Below are 12,636 nucleotides of genomic sequence, written 5' to 3'. Positions count from 1 at the left end.
CACCCCCAGCCTCCCGCTGGCGGGGTGTTGCGAGCTGCCTGTGTGTTGGAGCTGGGGTGTCGCAGGGAGCTGTGCGTTGTGGTCAGGTGTCGGGCAGGGAGGTTGTGGGGTGTAATGGGGTGAGTCGGGGAAGGCTGGGGGTGCTGCCAGCCGGCTGTGCATGGTGGTGGGGTGTTAGGTTGGGAGGGCACAGGGTGTTGCGAGCCGGCTGTGCGCTGCAGCAGGGCCTGGGGCAGGGGTGTCCGTGGGCGGGCAGGACCCAGCTGCATCGGAGGGTACCCACCGCGGCGGCGGTGCACCGCCAGCAGCACCCCAGCGGTCAGGCAGCGGTGGGAGACCCGCTAGCGCCCCCTCTGTGGTAAACCCCGCTGCGGGAGGGGTGTGGCGCGGCGCCTCTCTAGCCCTTCCTCTCGGCGGTCCCACCCGGCCACGCGGCGCAGGGGCCGCTCTGGCCCGCCGCTCTCGTTGGTGGGCGGAGGGGTGGGGCGGAGGGGGCGCGGCCAGCCGCGTAAGGGAGGGCGGGCACGCGCGCTCATGAATATGCAGCGGCGGCGGCGGCGGCGGGTGAGGCGGGGGTCGCTCCGGTGGGCCGGGCCTACGGGGAACCGGGATCCCCACACCGGGCTCGTGGGGCCCACCAGGACCGAAGCCGCGGGGTCCAGCTGCTTCATCCCCGGCAGGCCCCGCGGGCCCGGTACCTCCCCCCTTCCCCAAAATCGAGCGGGGGGCTCCGTTGCCAAGCGACCGGCCTAGGCCTGCTGGCTGCGGCCTACCCAGCTACTCGAGCGGGGGTTTTGTTGCCGGGGCAACGGGAGTAGGCCCCGCCGGAGGAGTGTTGTGGGCCGGGGGGGGGGGCGGAATGGACGGATAGACGGACCCGCATCCCGGGGCGGGGAGCGGCGCCTCGTCATCGTCCCGGGGCTGCCAAGGGGTTGGGAAACGGGCCCGATGGTTTCCAGATGTGGGTTGGGGCGGCCGTGACGCCGGTTCACCCGTGGGAGGGGGGCCGGGGGGGGGGTGGGCCCCGGCGGGGCAGGAGGGAGCGGGGAGGGGAGGGGAGGGCCGGGCCGGGCCGGGAGGAGGCACCGAGCGGGTTTTTCCTGTCCCCGCAGCCCCGGTGAGTCACGGGAGCGGCGGCGGCGGCAGCTGCGTGAGACCCGTGGGGACGGTAACCCCCCCCTCTGCGACCCCCACCCGTGTCCCCGGCCCACCCCGGACATGAGGCTGCTGTGGGGAAGGTGAGTGGGGCACCCCGCGGCCGGGGCGCGTGTGCGGGGGTGCCCCCGGCGCCGGAGGGGCCGGCACAGCCTGCGGAGCTCGGTGCGGTGCCGGGGGGTGGCACAGGCCGGCCGAGGGTCGGGACACGGCCTGCGGGCCTTGGCGAGGGCTTGGCATAGGCAGACTGGGACTGGTGTGCAGGGGAGAGGGCTGGTGTGGTAATTGGGGCAAACTGGGGCCCAGCCCGGTTTTTGGGGGGGTTGGCACAGATCGGTGGGGGTGACGGGTATGTGTCTGGGTGCTGGGACGGGCTAACTCAGGGCTGGTGTGGGTAAATGAAGAGCTGCAGGGTGTTTGGGGAGTTCATGGTGTGCAGGGGCCGGTCCAGGTGGATGAGGGCAGGGTACACACATGTTGGTGCAGGCGAGCCGGGGCTGGTATACAAAGGGTGGTACGGGCAAAGAGGGGGTTGGCGATGCGATAGCGGTTTGCCACGCTGTCTGAGTGCCGGCACAGGTGGACGCTGGGGTTCAGCGCAGGGCTGGGAGGTTGGTACCACGGCACAGCGTGGCCGGAGGAGGTAGCTGCCAGCTACCGGGTCTCGCTGGCCTCAGAGCCCTGGCAAAGGGACACTCCCTGAAATGCTTTTTCCTCCTTCCTCTCTCCCCAGGGGCTGACACTCCACCGTGTCCACTGAGCTCCGGCCCCGGTTTCACCATGGCCTCACAGCCGCAGCCCCTGCGCCCTACCTTGCCCTGCGCTTCCACTGGTGGGGCTGGGCTGGCAGCTGGCAGCCCTGACAAAGGTCTGTTCCCGTGGATGTGGGAGAAATCGGGGTTGGGGGGTTTGCTGGTTTGGTCTGTGCTGGGAAAGCCCCCCCACCGGAGGATGCCAGGCTGGCACCTGAGATCTGGTGTGCCTTGCTGGCCTTCCCCAGGGAGCCCGGTGGGGCTGCGGTGCTCCTCCAATGTGGCATTTCTCCTCTCCTCGCTTCTCTTGCAGCCAATGCTCGCCCCAAGCCACCTGTCCGGCCCAAACCCCGGGTGCTGCCCAAGCCAGCTGTGCCCACCAAGCCCTCCCTGCCGCACCCCCCGCCGGGGCCGCGGCACCCTCGCCCGGAGCTACCCTCTGCTGAGAAGATAAACCGCCTGGCAGGGCCCCAGCCCTACAGTGGGGGCAGCTCGGTGGGGCCCCTCAGGCGCCCCTCCTTCACCCTCAAGTCGCCTGAGATCCCCAACGGGAAGGGTCTCCCGTCCCCTGTGCTCGCAGCTTCTGAGGACTCGGGTTCAACCCCCAGTGAGGAGGTGCCTGCCGCCCCACCGACCCCTCCTCGTAAAGGCCCAGCTCCCTTCAAGGTGACGCCAGTGCCGGTGGCGTCCAAACCAGACCGATTTCCTGGCACCACCGTGGAAGAGATCCTGGCCAAAATGGACAGCAGAGAGGGCCCGGGGAGCCCGGACCGAGCCCGGCTCTCACCCTTTTGCCCTGATACCTCCTCTCGCTTCGGCTCCAAGACCTTCACTGCCTTCCGGAGATGCCTCAGTGGGGAGGCAGGCGGAGCCCCACCCAGCGAAGCCCGCCAGATGCCCCAGCCCGTGGTGGCCGAGCTGGGGATGGGGGATGACAGACGCCCGATTGCCGAGTTGAGGTGAGGGGCCGGGGACTAATCCCGGTGGGGCAAGAGGCTGCAGGGATGGGAATAACGGAGCTGAGGTCTGGTTGCCAGCACAAGGTCGGCGTTCCTCCTCAGCAGGCAGCGCCTTGAGCTGCCTCCGTGGGAAGGCTGGGGCAGCCGCCGCAGTGCCGGGCGGTTTGTTCAGACCACAGGAACGGGCTGTCCCGGTTGAGGAGCTGCCTCCGTGCCTGCAGCCCCCGAGGGCTGGGAAGCAAGCCAGCTGGCTGTCCGCTGCCCGGACAGGGGCTGCCCCGAGGCTGGGAATAATGGGGAGGGGGTTGCTCCCCCAGGGAAATGCTCCCTTTTCCCACCCTTGCTATTTTTTTCCCTTCCGGGCTGTGCCAAGGCAGAGGGAGCCAGCAGATCTGTGGGACTCCTGGCTGCAGGATGTCCTGGGTGAAAGCCAGCGCTTGGCCATGCTCCCAAAAGCTGGGCACCTCCAGGAGAGCGAGATGGGGGCTATTTTAAACCCAAGTGTGAGAAACTCGTTCTCCAAAGGACTGAAAGCTTTCCGGAAAGGGATTGTGGCTGGTTTGCCTCCTTCCCCCCTGCAGTCAAAACCTTGCTGATAGTTTGGTGCTAGTTTTGGGTATGGCTTGCAGCAATCGAAGGGCCTCTTGTGGCTCGCCAACCCCATCCTCCTGCAGCCAGAGGTGCCTTGGCAGGCAGTGGGAGAGGAGAGCAGAGGTGCACAGGAAGAATTTATTCTCCTTCCCCATTTCTCTCCGTCAGCAGCTCCCCCCCAGCTGGCCCGAGCTGTGCCGGGGACCCCCGTGGACGCCGGAGGCCACCTTCCCCCCCTGACGTGAGTTCTCGCCTCGCCCTCCCGCGCCGTGGCGGCTCCGCTCCTGGGCTCTCTCCTTCGGGGCTCTCCTGTCTCCTCCGGGGCTCCCTCTCTGCGGGGTGCGTGTCTCTCCTTTCTCTTTGGGGTGCCGACCGCCCTTCTCTCCGGGGAAGCCAGGTGCCCCCGTGCTGGGTGCCTGGCCGCGGGGCTGGGTTATTTTCAAGGGGGTGGTGTGTGCCAGTGCCGCTGCTGAGGCGTGGGCAGGGAGCAGCCATGAGTCACCAGCCAGGGTTTGGTGACCTGGCAGGTATGTGGCAGGGCAGGCCCTTGTAGGCTCCCTGCCAACCTCCCATGCTCGGGGCGGTGACCGGGACACCAGGCCACAGTGACACTTGGGGTGGTGGCTGAGGCAGCAGCACCGGGTCACCCCAGGAAGAGGGACTAACCCCAAAGGTGCTGGGCAGGGGTTGCCCAGCCCCATGGCAGGCTGGGGGGTCTGGGCTGGGGGTGTTTTCACTTCCTCCTCCTTCAGTTCTTCCTCTCCATCTGTCTCCATGCTGCCAGCGGGTGGGTGCTCGAGGGGGGCAGTGTGGGGCTCAGGGCAGTGCCATGCACTGCCCAGCGGGGCACAGAGCAGGGCTGGGGCCACTGGGAGCCGCCCGGACTGAGTCACGCAGGAAGGGGCCTGGTGCTGGCAGGAAGCGTGGGCACCTCTTGCCTCGGGTTTGGGGAGGGCAGGGGGTGCTGGTGGGCAGGAGCCTCGCCAGAGAACAGGGCTGGGGGGGGCGGGGCTGTGATTTGGGGGTGGTTCCAGCTTCCTCTCAAGTGACATGACACCCCCCTTCCCTGCTCTTTCCACAGCTCTCCTCTCTCCAGCCGGGCGCCCTTGGACCCCCTGGCTCCCCAAGGCCCCCTGCCTGCCCAGCTCCACCCCCGGAAGCTCCTTTCCAGCCCGCCGAGCCCTCTGCCTCAGCCCCTGGCTCTCCCGATGCCCCCCGAGAGCTACCGGCCCCTGGCTCCCCCACACTGGCCCCTGGCTCCCCCGAATCCCCACCTCAGCCTCCAGCCGAAGTCTCGGCCGCCTCCCTCCAGGCCCCGGGTGCTCCATCCTCTGCAGCTGAGCCCCGGCTCAGCGTCTCCCGCTCCCCTGGTTCCCCCCACACTCCCGGAGAGGGATCCCCCGATACTGCCAGTCCCCCCGGCACTCCTGAACTGCCCCCCAGAGTCACCTGCCCCCCTGGCTCTCCTGAGGCTGCCGCTCAGTACCTGGGCCCCCCCAGCCCTCCCCCTGAGCCCCCTGCTAAAGCCTCTCGTCCCCCAGGCTCCCCAGAGGGACCCGATGACTCCCCAGCATCCCCACAGTCCCCTGAGGGTCCTGTTTTCAGTCCCTCTCTGCCTTCCAGGGACTTGGGGCTCCGGCGCTCTTCAGAGGGGGTGTTGCAGCCCCCGACCGTGGGGCAGGGCATGGGAGAGCTGGGGGGCTCGCTGAGCGCCCTGCCCCATCCTGGGGACCCGCCATCAGAGCTGTCCCTGGGCAGTGAGTCTGGCTGGAGCCTTTCGCAGTCCTTCGAGTGGACGTTCCCCTCGCGGGGGGTGCGACGGCTAGCATCCCCCCCCCGCTCCCCCATCCGGGAGGTGGCCGACTCGGGGTTGTCTGAAGAGGGCGAGTCGGATGGGGAGGATCCAGCCCCCTGCCCCCCATGCTCCCAGGGGGACAGCAGGTCTGAAGGGCCCAGCCCCACGGTGGCCAGCAGCTGGGGAGCAGAGGCGGCTCCATGTCCAGGGGGTCCCGTGGCCCAGCAAGAGGCTGAGGGCCTGGTGGCGGAGGAAGAGGAGGAGGAAGGGGAGGCAGAGCAGGATGCCACGGTGCCCTGCTCCCCTCTCTGTGTGACAGAGCCCAGCTGGGACCCAGCTGAGCCTAAGCCCCCTGCCCAGCCCGGCCTCCTCACTGAGGCCGCCCCACCGGATCTGGCCCTACCGGATCCGGCCACCGTGGCCGACTCGGCCTGGGTCCCGACGTGCGAGTCCTCTGTAAGCCTGCAGGGCCCTGGTGGGCTGGGCCCGGCCGAAGGATCCTCGAGGGGTCCTGACGCCCATGCCGACCCGGGCTGGCTGACGGAGCTGCTGGCATCGCCCAGGGCCCACACCGCAGGGCGCAGCTCTCTGGATGCGGAGGGGCCAGAGGTAAGGGGGCGTGGGGAGCCGGGCGGCTCCATGGCGGCAAGGGTTAATGCGGGCCACGGTGTCGGTGTGGCGCTGGGCTCCTCTCCGGCAGGGCTGGGCCTCGCCGGGTGTACGTAGGGTGGTGGGACGGGTTGGGTGGAGGCTGAGCGGGAGCGTGCCGTGACGCCAGGGAGAGCCGGGGTGTGGCCGCTGCCGCGTGCGGCCCACTGGGGAGCCATGGCGGGCGACTCGGGGACCACGGCCATCCTCCGGCGGCTGCTGGCCAACTTGGAGCTGCGGGACGAGCTGGGGAGGGCTCGGCCGGTGTGGGGCTGGGAAGGGCCCTGGGCGGGCGTGGCGGCTGTGAGTGTATCCCAGCCCGGGGACAGGGGGCCCCACGGGTGGGGAGGGCTGGTGGCAGAACCTGGCTGTGTCCCCCAGGCGTCCAAGGGTATTTCCCCCCTGCTTTTCCTCTCCAGTTCTCCTCTCTGCTGTGTGAGCTGGGACCGTAACCTCCCTTTAACCCCGTCTCCTCCCCCAGGACCTGCTTGGCTGGTCACGGAAGGACCTGTGCAGTGAATTTGGCATTGGCAGACCTCACCAGGCTGGCACCTTTGACTGGACCCATGAGGCTGTGGCCAGGGAGAGAGAGTGGCCTGGTGAGACAGAGCAGGACCGGGAATTTGGGACCAAATCAAGCTGGGACGACACCTGCAGCGTCAGGGATGGGGACCGGCAGGACAGGCCCTTTGGCACCACCACGAGGGACTGGGGCAGCGATTACAAAGGGACGGAGCTGATGGGGGAAGCACGGCTGGGCTGCAGTGACTGGTCCAAATCCCATGGTGCAGGAGAAAGCTGCCTGCAGGATCAAGACTTCGGTGCCAGCAAACCCAAGTGGGGCACAGGCTATGGCCTGGACAGTGTGAGCAGCGGGGAGGACATTGGCTCCACGAAGGCTGACTGGAGCAGCAGCTTTGGTGTGGGACATGGCGGGCAGCAGGACGAGGAGCTGAGCTCCAGGCAGCCCAGCTGGGCTGGCCGGTACAGCTCCGGGGACCCAGAGCGCCAGGACAGGGAGATCACACCTGCGTGGGCTGGCAAATACGGCACCAGTGATGCAGAGATGAAGGATAGGGAGCTCACCCCAGACTGGGCCAGTAAATACAGCAGCAGGGGCGCTGAGTCCAAGGACAAGGATTTTACGCTGGGCTGGGCTGGCAGATCCAGCACTGGGGACACTGGGAGCCCAGACAAGGAGCTCAGCCCCAGCAGGCTGACCTGGGACAGCAAATACAGCGCTAGAGACATGGAGAGTCAGGACCGGGAGTTCAGCCCCAGCAGACCAGCTTGTACTGGTGAGTACAGCAGCCAAGACATGGAGAGCCAGGATCGGGAGTTCAGCCCCAGCAGACCAGCTTGTACTGGTGAGTACAGCAGCCGAGACATGGAGAGCCAGGATCGGGAGTTCAGCCCCAGCAGACCGGCCTGGGATAGTGAGTACCGCAGCAGGGACACAGAGAGCCAGGATCGGGAGTTCAGCCCCAGCAGACCGGCCTGGGATAGCGAGTACCGCAGCAGGGACACAGAGAGCCAGGGCCAGGAGTTCAGCCCCAGCAGACCGGCCTGGGATAGCGAGTACCGCAGCAGGGACACAGAGAGCCAGGGCCAGGAGTTCAGCCCCAGCAGACCGGCCTGGAATGATGAGCACAGCACCAGGGACACGGAGACCCGGGACGGGGAGTTCAGCACCAGCAGACCAGCCTGGGATAGCGAGTACCGCAGCAGGGACGCAGAGAGCCAGGGCCGGGAGTTCAGCCCCAGCAGACCGGCCTGGGATGATGAGCACAGCACCAGGGACATGGAGAGCCAGGGCCGGGAGTTCAGCCCCAGCAGACCGGCCTGGGATGATGAGCACAGCACCAGGGACATGGAGAGCCAGGGCCGGGAGTTCAGCACCAGCAGACTGGCCTGGGCCAGCAAGTGCAGCAGCAGAGAGATGGAGACCCAGGACAGTGGGTTCAGACCCAGCAGACCAACCTGGGATGCCAAGTACAGCACCAGGGACGTGGAAGCCCGGGACGGGGAGTTCAGCCCTGGCAGACCAACCTGGGCCAGCGAGTGCAGCTCTGTGAATGCCGAAAAGGAAGAAAGAGAGTTTAGTCCTGGCCAGCTGAGCTGGGCTGGTGAGTGCAGCATTGGCCAAACCGAGCTGGTCGATGCTTTTGGTGTCAGGAAAGACGGCCTGCCTGGCTCCTGTGCCACCGATCCCACGGCCCAGGAGCCCGGCTGGGGCAGCACCAACCGGCAGGAGTGCGGTAGGGCTGATAGCAGGGACTGGGCTGAAGGGCTTGGAGGAGCTGAGCGCCACAACCAGTTTGGCATCATCGGGACAGAGCGGGTGCCAGATCCCTCCAGCACCCGAGTGTCATCAGATGGCTCAATGTCCTGGGCTGGTGCAGCGAGGTCCGGCGGCCTGCCGGAGCCCCGGGGAGACTGGCACAGGGATCTCTCCTTTGGCAGCTCGGATGCCACCAGCTGTGTGGGCACTGGTGGTGCTGGCGGGGTTGGACCAGGCCAGACGGCCTGGGATCAGGGCCCGGGCAGCTCTGCCCAGCCCCGGGAGGCTGGCGTGGAAGAGCCAAGCTGGAGTCGGGACCTCGACGCGGCCGGATGGAGCGTGGAGCTGCGCGACGCTGAGGCCAAGCGCCGGGAGTGGGCTAGCGTGTTCGGCGCCCGCTGCGCGGCCCGGAGCTGGGACTTCAGTGCTGGGGAGCAGAGCCCGGGAGATGACGCCGGCTTGGCGGACCGGTAAGGAGGGTGCTGGTGGTGTCAGCGCGGCCCCAGGGAGGGATCTATCCCCCTTGGGTGCCTGTGCTGTCATGTGGCAGGGACTTCCAATGCTGTGGTCCTTGTGCCAGTGTCCCACCATGCCTCACTTGTAGCTGCCAGAGCGCCTGTTCCCCAGCCTCCAGATTTCCCCGTGTAGCCTCCGGCCCCGCAACTGGAGCAGGAGCTTTTCGAGGGACTGGGTTTCAACTTGTCCCAGCAGGATCTGCTGTCTTGAGCTAATCCAGGAGGGGTTGATGCCTTCAGGGCTTCTTGTGCCTGCCTCCCTCCAACGTGGGGAGCCATGTGCCAACTTTGGGGGGTGCTGGTGTTCCCTTGGCCCCCTGAAAAGGCAGCAGAATTAGCCCTGTGCCCTTACTGCTTTGCCAGGATGTGGGAACCCTGATTTCAGCCAACTCATGGAGCTGGGATTTCCCAAAATGATAATTTCCCTCAGGCTGCCTGAAAATAAGGATCCCAGGAGGAGGGAAGTGAAAGCCCCGCAGGCCTCGGGAGGGCCCCAGGCTGGCCAGCCTGTGTGGGACAGTGGGGAGCCCCCACCCCCTGCCCTGGGAGCTGTGCAGTTTACTGCTGCCAGCACCTTCCCACACCCTGGGTGGCCCTGATCCTCCTCCTCCTCCTCCTCCTGCCCCTTGGGGCCCCTTGGTCACCTGGTCCCCCTGGCCACCTCCTGGGGACTGGTGACCCTACTGGTGGGTCTGACCCCAAGGGGGAGAGGTGGCCTGAGTCCCCTATGACAGGGTCTGGCAGCTTCCCTGCCCTCCCCAGACCCCACGTTCTGCCCCAGCCTTTGGGAAGGGGCTTTGGGGGACCTTCCCAGAGGTACCACCCCCTTGGTGTGACATCCTGGGAGAGGGGGGAGAGTCCTGGACACCTGGGTCCTGTCCTGACTTCATGGGAGCTGTGTTTGGCCCTCCCTGTGCCTCAGTTTCCCCTGGAGGCTGACGGAGGTGAGGTTCGGGGCAGGGGAGGGGTTTGCATTAGCTGGAGCTGGAGGAACTCTGGGGTCTCATCTCCCTAAGCAGAAGCCTCCATCTCACGGACCCCAGCCTGCCAACGGGTGATGCTCCAGCTGATCCCCGAGCTGCAGAGTCCCCCCAGAGTGAGCCGTCCAGCCCCACCGAGGAGGAGAGGGACCTCCCTGAGCCAGCTGCTACCCTGCGGAGCCCCAGGGCCTCCCCTCTGCTGCCAGAGACTGCCAGTGGGACCCTGCCAGGCACGGAGAGTGAAGAAGCCCCCTTGGACCACCTGGATGGGAAGAGACCACCAAGCTGGGAGGAGAAGCAGCTCTTCCTGGGCACCCCTGAGCCCAAGGGATCCACGGACCACACTGGGGAGGAATTCTCCTTCCTGGAGGTGAGTGGGGAGGGGGCAGATTCCAGCCCTGTCCTACGGCCCTGGGGGTGCCCAGCCGTCACAGAGACACTTGTCTGGGGGCCCTGTTCCTGTCCCCTTCTAGGGATGGTGCCTTTAGCTTCTGGCCTGAGCCCCACAAGGGGCAGGCTGTGGACCCAGGGCCCCCTGTGCTGTTGTGGGGGTCCGCAGGCATGCCGGGTGGGTGGTGGGGGTCCTGGGGCTCCCCGGTGCTGAGTACTGACCTGTCCCCGTGGCTCTGCAGGACACAGAGGTCCTGGACAGCAGCGTGTACCGCAGCAAGGCCAACCTGGGCCGCAAGCGTAGGCACCGGGCGCCAGCTCTCCGCCCCGGGGCTGCCTCAGAAGGGGACGGCTGGATGTTCCGGGACTCCACAGGTGAGAGCCTGTGGGACAGTGAAACGGGAGAGGGACCGTGGGGCCATCTGTCCTCAGCAGAGGTGCCTCACGGTGATGCTGTGCCCTGCGTCCTACCCGCAGAGCCCCGTCCAGCCCGCCCCGCGGCGTCCTCGGACGAGGAGGCAGTGGAAGAACCCAAGAGCCGGCGGGTGCGAGCGTCCCCGTCAAGCAAGGGTGTCAAGGTGCCGCTCTTCCCCGGCCTCAATACGTCTGCTCTCAAGGTGGGTCCCACCGGGACCTGGAGTGTGTGGGGTGGGAGGGTTTGATGAGGGCAGGGGAAACTGAGGCACGTTGGGAGTGGGGGGTTGGCCAAAGTCGAGCAGTGTGGGGAGGGTGGAGGGGCCAGAGCACCCTGCGCCAGCCTGACTTCACTCCTCTGCACCCAGGCCAAGCTGAGGGGCCGGAACCGCTCAGCTGAGGAGGGGGCACTGCCGGGGGACAGCAAGGCAACCCCACCCAAGGACTCCCACGTGCAGCGCTCCAAGTCCTGCAAGATCCCCGGCTTAAGTGGGAAACCCCTGGCGCTGCCCCCCAAGCCGGAGAAGTCATCAGGGTGAGTGTTGGGGGCACAGGACCCTGGTGGGGAGGTGAGGGCTGTGCCTGGGGGCCAGGCTCAGAGAGCAGTGGGGGTGGGAAAGGGGGGCTTGGGGGTGTGGGTGCAGGTCTGGGGACAGGTGAAGCCAATGCTGTGGATGGGGGGAGGATGCTGAAGGGTGGGGAGGTGCTGGGGGGCTGGTACCCAGTTTGGTGCCCTATCGAGGGCTTGAGGCAGCGCTGAGGGTGGGTTTTCCAGAGGCATGAGGTCTTTGGGGGTGCTTTAGAGGAGTAAAGGAGCACCAGGGCTCCCCTGGGCTGGTACCCCTGGCGTTTGCAGGCAGCAGGAGGCTGGGCTGGGCCCTTGGCTGGCTGGAGCTGGGCGCGGGGGGAGGCTTTGCTGGGCCCAGCTTTCCCAGGGCCTGTTGCCTGGGGAGCAGAGCTGCTCCACCCTAAACAGTGCTTGGGACGGAGCCCTTAAAGCCCCAGCCGCCACGGCAGCTCCCTGCCTGCCCTCCCTCCCTGCCTGCCTGAGTCCCCTGGGGAGCAGGGATTGGCTGGGGGTCCCACTTGGCTCTGCCCCCGGGGCCTCGGTCCGGGTCCCGGGGGTGTTTCTGGGGGCACCTGCCGATGCTGTGCCAACACCCACCAGGTCTGAAGCCTCTCCCCCACACTGGCTGCAAGCGCTGAAGCTGAAGAAGAAGAAACCTTGAGCGGGTGAGTGGGAGCTGGGGCGATGCCAGGGGCGGGACCCCGGCCCACCCCAGACCCTCCCAGTGCCTGGGGCAGGGCGTAGCTGGGGCCTCCCCGCGTTACTGGTGTCGGGGCTCTGTGCAGGCAGAGGGGGCCATGGCACGGGCCCCACGGCACCGGGCGGGGGGAGCATGTCGCTGGGCTCAGATGCCAGAGGCGAAGCGCCCTCCTGCCTGGTGCAGCTGAGGGACCCCCTGGAGCTGGGTCACCCCCGGGGCTGGGGCTCCTTGCGGGCTCCTCACGTCCCTCTTCCTGCTGTGTCTCTTCCAGGCTTGCTCTCCTGCCAGCGCGTCCCCGGAGGCTGACAGCCACTGTCCCCAGGATCAGGCCTGGTCCCTCCCCATGGCGGCGCGCGCGCGCGCGCGCACACACACACACATATCTATGCACTTTGTACGATGCTCGCGGGGTCCCCGTCCCCCTCCCCAACACTTCCCCACCCTCCTTGGCCCACGGTCTTCCCCCAGCCTTCCCCTTCCCTCAGCCCCTGTGCCCCTGGTGGCTGGGGGGTGGGCAGCAAGCCCCCTCCCTCCCCCTCGCCCCCTGCTCTTGCATCACCCTCCAGACAAAGAGCAACTGGTCGGAATTTTGGTGCCACTTTGACAGGACAATAAAACTTCGTTGGTTGGTTCGGGGGGTGCCCTGGCTCGCTGCAGGGGGTGTCCCTTGGGGCTGGTGGCCATGGGGCAGAGGGGGACGCTGGTGCGGGGACTGCCGCCAGGAGGAGCTCTCTGTCCACAGCTGGGGCTGGGAGCTGCCACCCTGGGGGACAGGAATGTCCCCGTGGGTGCGCCCCAACATCCCGTGGTGCGCCCCAACCCCCCGTGGGTGCCTGCACAGGGGCAGTGTGTGCAGCTGTGGGCGTGCTTCCATGCTCAGCCATTGCA

General features: G+C 67.4%; 1 protein-coding gene across 1 annotated transcript; it reads left to right on the top strand.

Annotated features, from left to right (window-relative positions):
- Nucleotides 1-576: 576 nt before the first annotated feature.
- TNKS1BP1 (tankyrase 1 binding protein 1) lies at nt 577-12,380 on the top strand. The gene is given in 14 exon segments (XM_075095335.1): nt 577-694; nt 1,113-1,221; nt 1,223-1,238; nt 1,889-2,023; nt 2,221-2,866; nt 3,626-3,698; nt 4,539-5,861; nt 6,382-8,651; nt 9,713-10,046; nt 10,309-10,441; nt 10,544-10,683; nt 10,849-11,015; nt 11,649-11,713; nt 12,020-12,380. Coding segments are annotated over 12 exon segments (5,301 nt in total). The 5' UTR covers nt 577-694; nt 1,113-1,218; the 3' UTR covers nt 11,710-11,713; nt 12,020-12,380.
- Nucleotides 12,381-12,636: the final 256 nt, after the last annotated feature.

Source organism: Phalacrocorax aristotelis, chromosome 5 (assembly GCF_949628215.1).
Source record: "Phalacrocorax aristotelis chromosome 5, bGulAri2.1, whole genome shotgun sequence".
NCBI lineage: Eukaryota > Metazoa > Chordata > Aves > Suliformes > Phalacrocoracidae > Phalacrocorax > Phalacrocorax aristotelis.
Note: the sequence above shows the minus strand (reverse complement) of the source record. Positions and strands in the feature narration are given on the sequence as shown.